At 31.1% G+C, this 16,303-nt stretch overlaps 1 protein-coding gene across 8 annotated transcripts in view; it reads right to left on the bottom strand.

Annotated features, from left to right (window-relative positions):
* The window catches only part of CCDC178 (coiled-coil domain containing 178), a 427,560-nt gene that overhangs the window by 308,388 nt on the left and 102,869 nt on the right, over positions 1 to 16,303 (bottom strand). For all 8 annotated transcript variants that reach the window (XR_012379920.1, XR_012379921.1, XM_025886654.2 and 5 more), the window contains 2 exons: positions 573 to 668; positions 284 to 420 (listed from right to left, as the gene is read on the bottom strand). Coding sequence is in view for 6 of the 8 variants with exons in the window: in XM_025886654.2 (XP_025742439.1) it covers positions 284 to 420; positions 573 to 668 (233 nt within the window). In the remaining 2 variants the exon portion in view is untranslated. The remainder of the gene's footprint in view (positions 1 to 283; positions 421 to 572; positions 669 to 16,303) is intronic.

The following is a 16,303-nucleotide window of genomic DNA, read 5'->3' as shown; positions in this document are numbered from 1 at the left end:
CTTGATTTCAGCTCAGGTCATGATTTCAGGGTTGTGAGATTAAGCCCCGTGTCAGTCTCTGCACTGGGAGTGAAGCCTATTCTCTCTCTCCCTCTCCCTCTGCTCTCCCTCCCACAATAAAAAAAAAAAAAAAAAAAAAAAGCTAATAGAAATAAATAAAATTTAAGCTAATGATAAACACAAACACCACCATACCACCCCAGGAGAATAAAATGAAGAGATGTATTATATTTAACATATTGGATATGTTATATCAAAATAAAAATTATATTTGCACAATTACCTGTCATTGATTAAACCTGCTACAGTTTCAATATCAATTTCAAGTCTTCTGTTTTCTTCTGTCAACTGAGTACTTGCAATTGAAATATCTGAAAAGTCTTTTGCAATATTAGAAAGCTCAATATCCCATGATTTTTTCTTTAAGAAAAGAATAAAAGAATCATTTATACATGTCTTGTATCTCAGAAAGAAAAAACATGTATAATAATGAAATTACTTTTACTTGCATGAGTTAGTATTTAGGGATAGAGAATAGAACTCTAGGGAGAAGGAGGGAAAGGTCAACTTACTGTGGCATAATAATTATTAAGTACATCCAGATACTCCTGTTCATTACTTTTTCTCTTCCAGGATAGTTGATCATAAATTTTTTTCAAATCATCTAACTAAGAAAAAATATACAGAAAAAAATAAACAAATTATAAAGAAAAAATATATTTCAAATTATGTAGCTATCATAACTTAATAAATGTTGATTAAAATAGTATAACACCATAGGTTGTTGCCATTTATAAAAATTGATGCAAGATTCTGAATAGAATATAGCAAATTAAGTCTAACAGTGCTCAAATAATTAATCTGAATAAAATAGAATGTATTTTAGTTATGTTGTAAGAATTGATAAAAATTAGAAAATTTAAATCATAATTCATCACATTAAAAAATTGAAGGAAAAAATAACACGAATATGGCCAACACTCTAGAGAACAGCTATGTGATAAATTCACTATCTAGTTTCAATAATTTTTAAACTAGTACAAGGAAAAGCTACACGAATACAATATAAAATACCAAAATTAATCATAAAATGCTGAATGCACACTCACTGAACTCAAGAATGAGACTAGATTATCTCTTATCACCATTGTTATTAATCATGTTTTGTGGAAGTTTAAATGTAATTGGATAATAAAACCAAAAGTTATTATTATAATGTTGAATATGAATAGATAATACATCTTCAACTTTAGATATGATTGAACACTTTGAAAAACAGAAGATTTTATTTAAAACTACAATAAACGACTTTGGTAAAATGGCTGGAAATAAGCATAAGGAAATTAATAGCTTTTAAGCGTAACAGTAATAATCTGTTTAAAAACATAGTGACAATATTTAAAAACCTTGGTCAAAAAATATTAAATATTTGGGAATAAATTAAACATAAAAAGGAAGACCTATATAAAGCAAACATAAATTCTTATTTAAAAGCTTAAATCAAGACCCACATGAAAAGAATGATAAGCCATGCAAAGGTTTAACAAAATATACTGTCAGTTACATGGTTATTTAAACAATTATTTAAAAAAGGAAACTACCGTTATTGGAAGTTAAAATCCAATATCACATTCCATAAAGGGAAGTAATTTTAAAAATAAATAAAAACAATTTATGAAATAAGCAATATAAAAATAAAATACAAGTAGTATTAAATATATTCAACTTACCAAGAAAATACTAAACATATTTTTCTTAGAATTATGATCAGTAATTAAAGAAATATTTGGATTGATGTTGTATTTTGAAGATGAGTACTTCAATGAATTATAATTTACCTGTATATTTAATAAATTTCCTATATAACTGGACATTATATTTCTAACCCAAATAAAAATAAGTTTTTTATAATTTTTAGTTTCAAGAAGCCTTTGAAATATCTTCCAGAATTGTTCTTCAGAAACTGTCCAATTACAAAGTGATGTACAAGCTTTCTTACCCACTCATTATTATCATTGTTTGGGAAATAATCATGAAAAAACTATCAGTCAAGTTTTTCAGACAGTGCAACATATTTAAAGTTGTAACCAAATTACTCAGACAATGAGACATTTCCACCTTGACATAATTAAAAGGTATATTCTATAGCTTCAATTATGCTGGATTTTTTTCTTCAGAGAGCTTCACCTATTAGAGTTCTGTTTGGACATTTTAAGTTTTTGAATGAGAAAATACCTTTGTAAAATATCCTAATTTTTAATGTAGTTCTCATTCATAAAGTCATCTAGAAGCCTGAATTTTTCACTGAGGAATACTTGAAGCTCTTTTTATAAATTAATAGGGAGTGAGTTTCTTAAAAAGCACATATTAAAGAATAATGGTTGATCATTCATTTACAAATCTGAGGGCACATATGAGTATTTGGTGGTTTTAACGAATCTGATGAATAATTTTTAAAATTTCATTAAATACTTCTCTCAAAATCCCTGCATCACTTTGCAATGGCTTGAATATGACTATTCATGAGTATAACATTGGGTGGATTTGCCTTTTTGGCAACTTTTTGAATATATGTAATTAGTTATTTTCTTTCATCTGGCTATGGCATTAGCATTATATGTGATTGATCAAAAACATGGATTCCAGGACTTACCACTGTTTCTCAAGTTGTCAATACATTTATATTTTCTTTATCTGTGCACATTAGCAAAGAATTCACAGTATGAATGAATTCATCACTTTGCAGTGAATTATAACAAGTTTTATACTAGAAATAATAATTACTTCTTTACATATTTGGTTATCTCTATAAGTAAAAGATGAATTGTTATTTGACATTTAATGAATCATTTTGTTTTTTATATCCCTGAATCTCCCTGTCACCTGGTAGCAGCCTTGATAAATGTCTTAACTAACTGCTTCAGCAGATCTGGACTCTGAAGTTAATTGTAATGCTAAAAAGATAATTCTAAAGTCTCAGCATTTTCATTCTGTTTCACTCTGTACATACACTTGAGTATCTGTCTATTTTAAAATTTTGGTAGGCTTTCTATTTTTTGTGCTTCAACATGGCAATTGTGGATTATTTAATAATTATGACAATTGTGACTTATCTTAGAATACATAATAAAGTAGATGTTTTCTTCACCAGTTCATAAAATCCAAAAATCTAATAAAAATCGAATTCTTCCCACACTAATCTTTCTTTGCTGCTTGTAAACATTAGTAAAGGATCTTTAGGAAATACTTTATTTTGGTCTTCATACCTATCTAAAGACATGTTACTGATTCTATTACATTCTTCACTAGTGTCTTTATTTCTACACTTAAAACATCCGTAATTTTTTTTTTTTTTTAAGAGAGAGAGCATGCATGCCTGAGCAGGGGGATGGGGCAGAGGGAGAGGGAGACAGAGAATCTTGAGCAGGCTCCACACCCACCCACTGTGGAGTGTGACTCGAGGCTGAATGTCAGGACCCTGAGATCATGACCTGAGTCACAATCAAGTGGTGCAGGCTTAACTGAATGAACCACCCAGATGCCCCAAACATCCGTATATTTAACCACTAATCTAGGACTGAATCTATAGAAGTACAAAAATCATAAATAGGCCCCAAACCAGTTTCTAATGTGCTTTCTAGATGTGGTAGCTCTGATGCTTAAAATTATACGTATTTCATATGCCAAACAACTGTCAATCTTTAAGAAGTAGATTTTCCAGTGCATTTTCCAATAAAAAGAAAAGATAAACATGAAAATTCAGTGTCTTAAGGTCAAAATTAATGATCTGTACTACCATGCCACTGATAGGTATTTGTTGGCAGGCTCAGGAAGTGAAGTTATGAAATGCTCATGGGCACACCTTAAGTACTACAGTATAATTCTTACAACCTGCAATTTTTGAATAAGTACTATTATTTTAGCCCTGCTCTGAGCAATAAAATCCATGGAACCACACATGAAATCACTGTGTGCTAATTGCTTTCTTAATATAAATGATAATAAACACATAACTTTGAAAATGCTCATCATTGGAATATCTAAAATTATGTAGATGTCATGAATAGTAATCTTTGCAAGTAAAAAAAGAAGAAGAGGAAATTTGAATGGCTGTTAAAAACAAAATGAAAATGAATTTACTTCACCTCCAGGCAGGAAAATGAAAATTAATCCAACATTTCTTTACCCAATAATTAAGTTGGTATGATTTTAAAATGCCTACAGTGTTGGGAAAAGTGAGAAATCAGATATTTGTATTGCTCATATACACATATATATGCACAAATATACATACCAAACTTTTCAGAACATATTTTAGTAATATCTATCTTGAAAAGTACACTTAGTTCTGACACAACAATCCAAATTTGGAGAATTTAGTGCATACAAAGAACCAGCACATAAAACCAGCCTACATAAAGTTATTAATTTTAATATTGTTAGTAGTGGTTAATAACGGTTTTCATTCTGAATTTATTTGAAAGGCAAATAATTGAGTAAGTTGTAGTTGAGGTGAATAAAGTGTAATTAATGGCTCAATAAATGAACCTCCTTTGCAGCTTCCTTCTAATATGCTTTTTTGTGTATCAGAGCCCAGGACAGAAAAAGAACAGAAAAGAAGGCAGGGAGGCAGGGAGGCAGTTTCTACTCTTATTTGTGAAACTGTTCAAGATGCAAATTAGTTTCAACCAATAGGAGATCCAGTCATGCATATTGTGGAAAGCAAAATTGAGGTAAAAGCCATCTTCCTGATTCTTGGTTGCTTTCTCCAATTTAATTTTGTTTGTTTGCTCTCTATTGGCAAGTAAGGTCATGAGGTGTGAATATTGTCTAGCTGTGATTTAGTGTCTATCCGCTAGCTGTGGGTGTCCCAGCTTTCTGATCCAAGGAGCAGGCATACACTCAATACAAGTACAGAGGCAGCCTCAGATGTCATAGTTCCTCTACTGGTCAATTTGGGAAACACTCCTGGAAAGTCCAGCCTATAGCTCTCTTGGCCACCTTTGCAAATTTGTTGAAATCTCTAAATCCCTTTCTAAATGAATGATACCCTTTATATGTATTCTCCTTTAATCAACACGTTAACCCCTAAATCCCTCTCTTGCAGATTTTTAACGTATTGAATTAACATACATCTAGTTGTTCAAATGAGAAAACTGAATCTCAAAAGGGTGTAATGTGCAGGTCACAACTGGAACGTGGAGGAGAAATTTGAGTCCGATTCTCTGTGACAGCCTCTAACACAACATTCTAAAGTGCTTTAAAAATTCTCAACCTTACTAATCAGAGAAATGAAAATTTAAAACTACAGAGGGATAAATCCTCCAAAAGAACTATAATTAAAAATAAATAAAAGACAATATTAGATGATGGTGTTAATCTGAGACTAGAACTCTCATACATGATGGTCTGAGTAGGAAAAATGTATAACTATTTTGGAAAAAAATTTTGGCATTATCTACTAAAACTGAACAGATGGGTTTTTTTGGCCTAGCAATTCCCAACATAAATTAATACACAGTTCCAATGCATATTTCAACTGCCTTGGTCTGAAAAACTAGAAGGACTGAATATCATAAAATGGAACAGGGAAAACTGCAGGTTTATAGAGAGGTTGGATATCTAAAGTTCAATTTTGGAAAAGGTAAGCTTGACATACCAACTAGACACCTAAGTGGAGATTGAGTTGTCAGTTACATATACATAAAGCTTATTCTAAAAGACTAAGCCCTGGGATTCTCAAATGTTTGTGGAGTTTGGGGAAATATAGAGAAACCAGCGAAGGAAACTGAAAGCAAGTTTCCAGAAGAGTAAAAAGAAACAAGAATAATGTGTTAGAAACCAAGAGAAAATGTTTCCAGAGATAAGGGTATAGTCAACTTGGTTAAGTGCTACATATAAGTTAATTAAAATAAGGACAAAGAAACAATGATTAGATTTCCCAATGTGGAAATCACTGTTGACCTATATCAGAGATACTCTGGTTGAATGGTGAGGGCAAAAAAGAAAACTGGAATGTGTCTAAGGTAGGGTGAGAGATATTATAACCAAATAAGATTTATTACAATAATGCAAGGTTCAACATTAGGAAACCCATCAATACAATTAACTATATTTATACATATAAGAGAAAATATTACATGAGCATCTCCCTAGATGCAAAAAAAACTTGATAAAATTTGACACCTGTTCCCAATTAAAAAAATACTCAATAAATTGAAACTGATATTTTCTTAACATTACAAAATATATAGTGATTCCTAAAGTCAGACTCTTATTTAAGGGGAAAAAAAAAAAAACTAGCACCAATCCCATCAAGGGAACATAGCAAGGATGCCAATGATCTCTACTACCATTTAATATTGTACTGGATGCATTAACCAGTGTAATCAGATAAGAGATAACAATTAAAAGACATAAAAATAGTAAAGGGATTGGGCGCTTGGGTGGCTTAGTCGTTAAGCATCTGCCTTTGGCTTGGGTCATGATCCCAGTGTCCTGGGATCGAGCCCTGCATTGGGCTCCCTGCTCAGTGGGAAGCCTGCTTCTCCCTCTCCCACAACCCCTGCTTGTGTTACCTCTGTCTTGCTGCCTCTCTCTCTGTCAAATAAATACAAAATCTTAAAAAAAATCATGAAGGGATAATAATATCTATATTTACAGTTGAAATAATAGCGCCCTTGGAAAATCCAAAATAAACAATGATAAAACTACCATAAATAATTTTAAAATCAATAAATTAGTATAATATGAATTAGCATTATTGATTTTATATACCTAAATATAACCAGCAATGAGAATTAATGAAAGAGAAAATCCCCAATTAACATGCAACGAAATAACTAATTAGGCATAAACTTATGAAAAATATTGAAACCCTACATGAGGAAAACTTCTGAAAAATTTTCTAAAAGACACAAAAGGAGAACTGAACAAATAGAATGGTATCATCTTACTGGCTTAAAATAATACATATTTGTTATCTCATAGTTCTGCAGAAGAGAATGCTAGTGGGCTAAGTGAATAGCCTGTTTAGGGTCTCACAAGCTGAAACGAAGGTTTCAGCTGGCCTGGGCTCTTCTGCAGAGACTCTAGGGAATGAGCCACTGCTAATCTCATCAAGATTGTAGGCAGAATTCATTTTCCTTTCACATTTTTTATATGGCCCACTCCATTTTAAAGTCAGCAATGGCTGGTTGAATGCTTCTCATGTTCTGTGTCTCTCTGACTCCACCTTCTGCTACATTTCCCTGACTTTTTCTATCCTCAGCCAAGAGGAAGAATAACCTTCTTTAGCTCTCAATTGCACCCTCTGGAATTTTATTCACCCTCTCAATTCTTGGTTCCACCTTTAGGACTCTTGGTTTCACCATTTTGAGTCATCCTTCTCTTTTCATGAAAGATAGCACATGTTTGCAGGTGGACAATTTTATCAACCAGCTTCCTGCCAGCAGAATCATGAGATCCAACAGCTTTCTTTTATACACTGTTGGCCTCTTTCAGTATTTTGCTGATATGAAATTCACAACATGTGGGTCTCCCATGTATACCAGGGATGCATTCATTCATTCATTCACATATATGTGTGTATATGTACATATATGTATGCATGAATGCATATCTATATATTTATATATCTTATATGTATGCATATGTATGTTTATGTGTGTTTGTGTGTGTATTCCATTAGATAGTGGGGACATGTCTAAAACATTTCTTAGATAATCACTTCTCTATTTTTGGTTATACTCTTAATAGTTGAGAGGCAATATCCTTATGTGTCCTTCTAGATTAAGGAACATGTGAATCACTTAAATTAAAAAAGAATTTCAATTAAAACTGATTAATATTTGTAACTTATACCAAAATACATAAACTTAAATTTTAGTAGTGACATAGAATATAGGTTTTCTCCCCCAACATATATAAAACCACCTCTACAACTAGAAAATGATTGAATTCATAACCTTAAAGCATTTTTATTATTTAAAGAATACTAATGAAAGTAACCAATATTTACATCACTTAATATAGAGTTACTCTAAGAGAAATGTGAAGTACAAGAAATCCAGCGGGTAGTCTCATCTAAAAGTTAATCATAAGGTACCAAATGCATACAAAATTATATATTATGAGAATAATTTTCTTAGCTCTCCATTTCACTCAAATCAATTGTAAAATTTCTAAAATCTATCTCTTTTACAACATAGATAATGTTTGCTTAAGACAAAGTCAAGGAATTTTTATTTTAAAGAATAAATCACAGACCTGTACTTCTGAAACAAATAATACATTATATATTTAAAAAAAAAAAGATAGTAGGAAGGGAAAAACGAAGGGGGGGAAATTGGAAGGGGAGACGAACCATGAGAGACTATGGACTCTGAGAAACAAACTGAGGGTTCTAGAGGGGAGGGGGGTGGGGGGATGGGTTAGCCTGGTGATGGGTATTAAAGAGGGCACGTATTGAATGGAACACTGGGTGTTATATGCAAACAATGAATCATGGAACACTACATCAAAAACTAATTTTTTTATTTTTTTATTTTAACATAATAAATTTAAAAAAATAAAAAAGTAGAGTACTATAAATATCAGCTCTGTAAATTTACAGCATTGAAGCAATAAGAAAAAATAGGAATAACAGATTACAATTCTAAACATGAAAAAAACTCAATGTAATGAAAGTTAATAAAAATCAGCTTTAAAAATCAAACTTGTAAAATATGTTTACGAAGAATAATATGAGCAAGTCTTCCACAAAAATAAATATAAATAGTAAACATATGGGGGGAAAAGAATTAGTAAATTAAATCACAAATGATATTGAGGAGGGAAAAACCCTCTGTACTTATAATGAAAACACCAAGAATTGTTATGTAGTGTGGTTTTATAAAGTTTTTTAAAAATGTATTTTTTAAAAGTTAACATGTGCCTAAAAGGAAACTGCAAAACACAAGAAGCAAACAACAAAGTCATCTGTAATCACAAGCAGTTTACAGTCTGACTTCTAGGTCCTACATATCTATATAACTAAGCATTTTAATGTAATTAAGATCATACAGTTATGTATCGTGCTTTTTTACACAACATGAATATTTACCATTTCAAAGTCCCCAAACTAAGAGTATTTTGATAACCAAGGATACACTACACCAACTCAATCGGAAAGAAAAAAAATGTAATCCTGCCTTACTTGGTGACAAAAATATCATAAAAGACAAAAATGGCAACAGGCCTCTAGATAAAGATATTGGCAAAATTCAATTAAAATAATGCATTCTCTTCATGTTCGATTAAAAGTGAGACATAAAGTAATAGAGTACACAAAGTATAATGCTTCTGAAAGAATTCATTATCCAATCTATACTATTAGCAAAGAGCTATGTTGCCATTGAATCACTTAGTGTCTTCCTATAATACAGCCAAAAGCAATGTACACACATTAACAATTATCATTTAAATGTAAATATGAACACACCCACATACATCTCTCCCTCTATACTTCCTTCTGCCCCACTGTTGCCAACCGAATAAGTCTTAACATCCATTTCTCAGAGACAGTTTAACAATTCCATGCTCAAGATGCTTCTTTCCTATCAATTATAACAAAAAGAAACTTATAAATTGGTTAATTAAATAGCTGTACATTTTATCATACATTGCACCTCAGGATATCTGAAAAACTTAGATGTTACAAATAATGAACCTTGTCCAAAATAAACACAGGAACTTTACAAAGACACATTTATAGACCTATGGTTATAACTTAAAACTGTCTTCTAGATATAGAGATACTAGTAAAAAGCCCTTCCCTTCACCCTTCATTTGCTCCCTCCACCATTTCAATGACTAAGCACAGGAATACATCTAGCTCCAGGAGGTGGATTAACAGGCACCTCAGAACAGTCCTAAAAACTAACAAAAGGACATTTATTATAACAGGACTATTTTACCACCCCTACTTTTTATATACTTTGGACATTAGGACTTGTTTATCCTTTAATACACAGCAATGTTAACTACAATGCATTTACATAACAATGGTTATTAGACAATCTGAACTTGGCTAAAGACTCACGGGCACAGAACGCTTCTCTCCTCACTCCCTTCCCTGCCCACCCCACAACCCGTGAACAGTCAGCATACTCTCCAAGACATCAAGTTTAACAATTCCATTCCCAAAATACAACCATTCTTATGAATTAACAGAATACTTAAAGGGTGTTACTTTTTTTAAAAAAGATTTTATTTATTTATTAGAGAGAGAAACAGCATGAGAGGGGAGAGGGTCAGAGGGAGAAGCAGGCTCCCTGCTGAGCCGGGAGCCCGATGTGGGACTCCATCCCAGGACTCTGGGATCATGACCTGAGCCGAAGGCAGTTGCCTAACCAACTGAGACACCCAGGCGCCCTAAAGGGTGTTACTTTAACTCTCTACCTTTAACATATGTGCACTTTTAAACATCTAGAAGACTAGATGTTTCAAGTAAGGATTTATTTAAAGTTTGCCCACTATATACACAGCAGCATTGAAGGAACCCTCCCTCTTCTCACCTCTATCAACCCAGGAGAAAGTAGAGTATCTGTAATGCTTAGAGGGAATTTTAACAATTTCACTTCCTCTAGTTGTTTGCAGAACAATCTTTTCCGTAAATTTAAACACAGTGTACACAACGTTTACTAACTATTTTTTCATACACTGGAAACCTTTTTAATATCTAGAAAGATGAGATGTTGTAAAATTAGGACTCATTTGTCCTTTATATGCACCATATATACAGCTAAGTAAGACAAAATGCAGACATAAGGGACAATGGTTAATCCTGCCTAATTATAAACATACTATTAAGACCTTTGTGCTTTCTTCTTCCTCCCTGAACAGGCACAAATATTATACAATGTGTACTGCTCTGAAAGGTGGTATGATTATGTTTAAAATTCTTTTATATTTAAAGAAACAATGTGTAACATCAACATTTAAAGTTATAACACTAGGTAAAAGGTAAGAATAGTATAAACCCAGATCTTAAATTGTGAACAGTTGCCATTCAAGTTCCTTTGGACAATAACTCTACAAGATTAATGATATGAGGAGCGCCTAGGTGGCTCAGTCTTTAAGCGGTTGCCTTTGGCTCAGGTCATGATTCCAGAGTCCTGGGATCTAGTCCCATATCCGGCTCCCTGCTCAGTGGGAGGCCTGCTTCTCCCTCTCCCACTCTCCCTGCTTGTGTTCCCTCTCTCGTTGTCTCTCTCTGTCAAATAAATAAATAAAATCTTTAAAATATTTTTAAAAAATCTTAAAATAAAAAGATTGATATGAAAGCCAAGAAATTAAATTAATGGAAATATTATTGTTAAAAAAGTGAGTTAATTTTGGAAATGTAAAAATGCAGGCAAATCATTCAAGCCCTACCAGAAATACATGGCATAGGATTCTTGCTTGAACCTCTAATACCACACCATAACTCAACTTTTGTTATTTTTCTATCACAATATTATTTTGTTAAAATGAGTAGTTATGTTAATATTTAAGTTTTAGAAATACCATAGCTTTGATTATAATACTTAAAAACTGAAAACATCCTAAACGTTCAATAATAAAGTTCTAAGAAACTCTCAATTATTAAAATTACATTGTAAAATATAATTTTGAGTAAGTTTTTATATAAGGAGAAACATGTCATCAATTACTGCATGCATATGATAATATAGTTTTTAAATATAGCACAAAGCCTGTTTATGCAAAACAAATATTAGCAGGGACCACATCTGGATAGTGAAGTCATAGATCAATACTTTCTTCTACTCACATGAGTATATTCTAAACTCTGAGGTATGAACATTAAATATTTGTGTTATTCAAAAACTGCCTTAAGGAAATGTACCTTAAGGAAATGTTAGCTAATAGTTTGTGTAATGAATCCTACCAAATTTTCTGAGAGTTTTAAGGAAGAAAATAGGATCCCTTATTAGCAATTTCAATGTAGTGTGGTAGTGAAAACTCACTGGAAATTATTTGAAGTGGAAATGCAGGAGAGAAATCTGAGTGAATGCAGAAAATCCTTTCAAGAAGTTTTGCTTCAAAGTGTAACAAGAAATGCAACTGTAGCTCTTAGGGAAAGATTTAAAAACAAACAAAAAAAAATTAAGTATTCGAAACAGAGAAGTGAAAGGTATAAAGGAATAAGAAGAAAATAAATCATAACTATAAAAGCAAACATTAATATTTTAGAAGTTGGAAATTATAGAGTTATGAAATCTAAAATCCACCTCTTATTTTTTATTCCACTTATAAAAACTTGAAAATCTAATTTTAAAAGTGAAACATACATATACAATTAATTAGAAGTAAGAGATAAACAAAAGTATGAGAGCATTCTATATCATATCATAATAATTTCAAAATCTTAATCCACTTGGATTATTTCTAGGACCATTAAAAATTATAAATTAACCTTAAGAAGAAACCTATATAACCTGGTAAGACTAATCATGTGATGAAATAAAACAACTGTCCATGACAAATAAAATAATAATGCAAACAATTAAAAAATATAAAAGCACGAGAGTTATATTTTCACTAAAGGGTTTTATCTAACTTTCAAGAAAAAGTTATTTAAATCCATATTAATTCCTTAGGTAATAAGAAAGGAAGAAAAGCTTCACAATTCATTTTTTAAAGCTAGTATAATCCTGATAAGGAAATCTATCAAATATAGCACAAATTAAGAACACTGGAATACAGACTAACTTATGAATATGGATGCAAAATCTTAAATAAAATACTTGCAAATCAAACTCAGCAGTAAATTAAAGGAACAATAAACCATAACCAAGCACAGTCATCTCAAGAATTTTAAAAAGATTTAATATTAATATAATACATCACTTCAATAGGTCAAACGAGAAACTCTTTAGAATCTTCACAGATGCTCACAAAGCAACATCTATTCCTGGTAAACAGTTTTTATAACCTGAGTATATTTTTTAAATCTTTAACATGATAATGAGCATATATTTGAAATCAACACTTAGATAACATTAAAGACTTCTTTAAAATAAGAAATGAAATAAAGTCAATTTCATAGATTTTTAAAATATTTTAGAAATATGCCACACTGATTGAAATCTCATGATGAAAAAACTAGCAAAATGTACTTTTATATATACTATCACATTTTATCCATATTATTTTATTGAATATTTTATTTTTATTTATTTTTATTTTTTTAAAGATTTTATTTATTTATTTGACAGAGAGAGACACAGTGAGAGAGGGAACACAAACAGGGGGAGTGAGAGAGAGAGAGGGAGAAGCAGATTCCCGCCGAGAGGGAGCCTGATGCGGGGCTGACCTGAGCCAAAGGCAGATGCTTAACGACTGAGCTACCCAGGCACCCCTTTTATTGAATATTTTATAATGAAGGAATATAAAAAAATTGCATTGCATTTGGGCTCTACCACTTAACAGCTTTGTGTCCATGAAGAATTTACTCTGCCTCTTTAGACTAGTTTCTTATTTGATGGTAGTAATAATTATCCATATGATTAGTAATAATTATTGGCTTACCTTTTTTTAAAGAAATAAATTGCTTAATTCATAAGATTTTAAGGTAAAATATGAATCAAAAAGCAGAATTTGCTAGATGTTTTGTGGTATCAGGATTTACACTCTATAGTACATAGACCAATAAGGTAGTAATAAATAATAAATTTCTACTAACAAAATCAATATCCAAAAATGAAAACATAAGTATATATACAAAAGCAATTCACTTATTTACAACCTTTATCTGCAATCTGATTTTTTTAAAAAAGTTTTGTGTACCTGCTACTGGTTAGTAAAATATGAAAATCACAAAGGATTTCTAAATCTTTAAAAGTCATTTTTTATTATCTAATGAAATGGCTGGATAAAGTGAAATATAGACGGCTGTTTTTTTAATATCACAAGAAACTAAGAGTTACAGATGATGAAATTATGTTCTAAAAAAATTCTTTACTATGGTAGTAGTAGACTTCAAGGAAAACATGAGAAAAGGATTTATAGAAAATCTGTACTTTAACATTTAAAAAGAATTTGATTTTGACAATATTTTTTTAAAGTACTTAACCAATTTCAAGATGTTTTCTGGCCTACAAAAGCTATTGTTTGTAGAAATGAGAAGGAAAAATGTGTTTTCATAGATACAATTCCAACACAAATTAGAAAAAAGTGTATGTTAATGAAGTAAAGACTAAATTGGAAGCATGATATGCCTTGAAATTTTAAAAAATCAGTTAGGTTGTATGTGCAATCAGGCAGCACAAATCTTTTACTTTTCTCTTGAGCTAGAAGTTTCAATTGCATACCAAAAAATAATGCATGGAAGTGATGCACATCATTGCTTTTAATTGAGTGCTTAACATGCGCTCTTTGAAAACCTAGCTAAAAGGTTTTTATAATGAGCAAAATGCAGAAAAAAATTAATATATCTAAACTTCATCATGTTCAGATCTTCCCCAGGAAGTATGATAGACCCCAAATGATTTCTATAATTGAAAAATATTACTAACCTTATCAAATATGTTCATAATATCTCATCAAAAAAATAACATCTTGTTATGTAGGGTCATACTTGCTATTTTAGAGATGATCAAAGAAATAAAACAGATTGTTTATAGGCTTAGTGAATGAATTTCCCATTTTTGAAGATTTTTTTTAACAATGATATTCTTTAAGATGACAAATTTCAGCATGATTAGGAAATTGAGAACATAATTATTTGACAACACTATATAATATTTTAAAATTTTTTATTGGTTGTGCTGTATTTCCCTGATGCTTATAGTAGTCCCTGGAAAGAAATTATACATAAGAAAGTACATGCATCATTTTAAATCTTCACAGATTATGTGAATGTATGCACTATACACTCCACATCCCACAAAATTCTTTCCAAGCTCACAAGGTGATACATTTCTTTTTCTCCATTTATTCCTCCTTCTTTTTTTCCTTTCTTTCTTCCTTCCTCCTATCTTCCCTTCCTTTTTCTTTCCTCCCTTCCTTTCCCTTCCCTTCCTTTCCTTTTCCTTTCCCTCCCCTTCCTTCTTTTCTTTCATTTATGCACTGGTTAACTCACTCATTCAAAAAGCCTGAAATGCCTTTTCTTGAGTGCCTAATATGGCATATCATTGAGTACCTAATATAGGACAGACACTGTGCATGTTACACAGAGGAAACAAAAATCACAATGCGTCTTCTATCCTTAAAAACTTTATAGTCTAAAAAGTAGAAGACAGGTAATAACGACTTCAGTAGTGTTGTAAGTACTGGTATGGAGGTAAACATGGAATGCAATCAGTGTTTTAAGCCTTGCCTATTTCTGGATTCTCTTACGTTGCGTATGCAGCAGTGTAAGTCATGCCCATATTAAGTCAGGGGCATATTTCCTACACTGCATGAAAGAGAACAAAATAAAGACATTTTCATGGAAACAAAATTTTGAAAATACCAAATCTAACTCACTAATAAAGCTTGTAAAAGATACACTTTAGTAACAAGAAAAAATAATGCTTAGGAATGTCTGATAAACAAAAAGAGTTGTGTGCAAAATGTTAAACTGGGAAAAAATATAATCCAACATTTATTGTGTAAACTAATAAAAATTATCTTAATACAGGTATTATTAAATAAGATAGGTATAACATGATGGAAAATAAACTACATATCAAGAAAAAAATCACAAGGTCCTCAAACTATTCAAGAAGTTAAAGATGTTGATTATGCTTCATAATCATAAATATGCATTCCAAAACTTCTAATAATTTATAGCTTAAAAATGTAAAAATAAAATATATTATAAGCAAAAACTTAATTCTAAAGATTCTAAATTTAGTTTCATCTAAAACATGGCTACAAATTATAGAAGCAGAAAATAACAGAAAAATGGAAAAAATAAGAAAGAGATCCACTATCACATTGAAATATTTTAATACAGTTCTCAGTAATTTATACAACAGTCAGAAAATAAATCAGAAATATAAAAGATTTAAATAACAGAATTAGCACAGTTTACAAAATGAACCTATTTAAGATTGCATCCCCCTACCAGAGAAAAGATGCAGAAGATAAAAATATTTATGGAAATTACCCATGTAGTAAGACAAAAATTAAACCTTCACAAATTTTAAGTAATACCTACCATATAAACTACATTTACAAATAAATCAGAATTACATTAGAAGCTTATTTAAAAAAATAACTTTAAAATTCAGTGGAGATATAAGGGTTAATTTGTCTAAGACTAATCTCAGGTTGA

Source organism: Callorhinus ursinus, unplaced genomic scaffold, assembly GCF_003265705.2.
Source record: "Callorhinus ursinus isolate GAN/ISIS: 27379988/994484 unplaced genomic scaffold, GSC_fseal_2.0 scaffold11, whole genome shotgun sequence".
In the NCBI taxonomy this organism is placed as follows: Eukaryota; Metazoa; Chordata; class Mammalia; order Carnivora; family Otariidae; genus Callorhinus; species Callorhinus ursinus.
The sequence above is the reverse complement of the archived record's forward strand: the minus strand, read 5'-3'. Positions and strand labels throughout refer to the sequence as shown.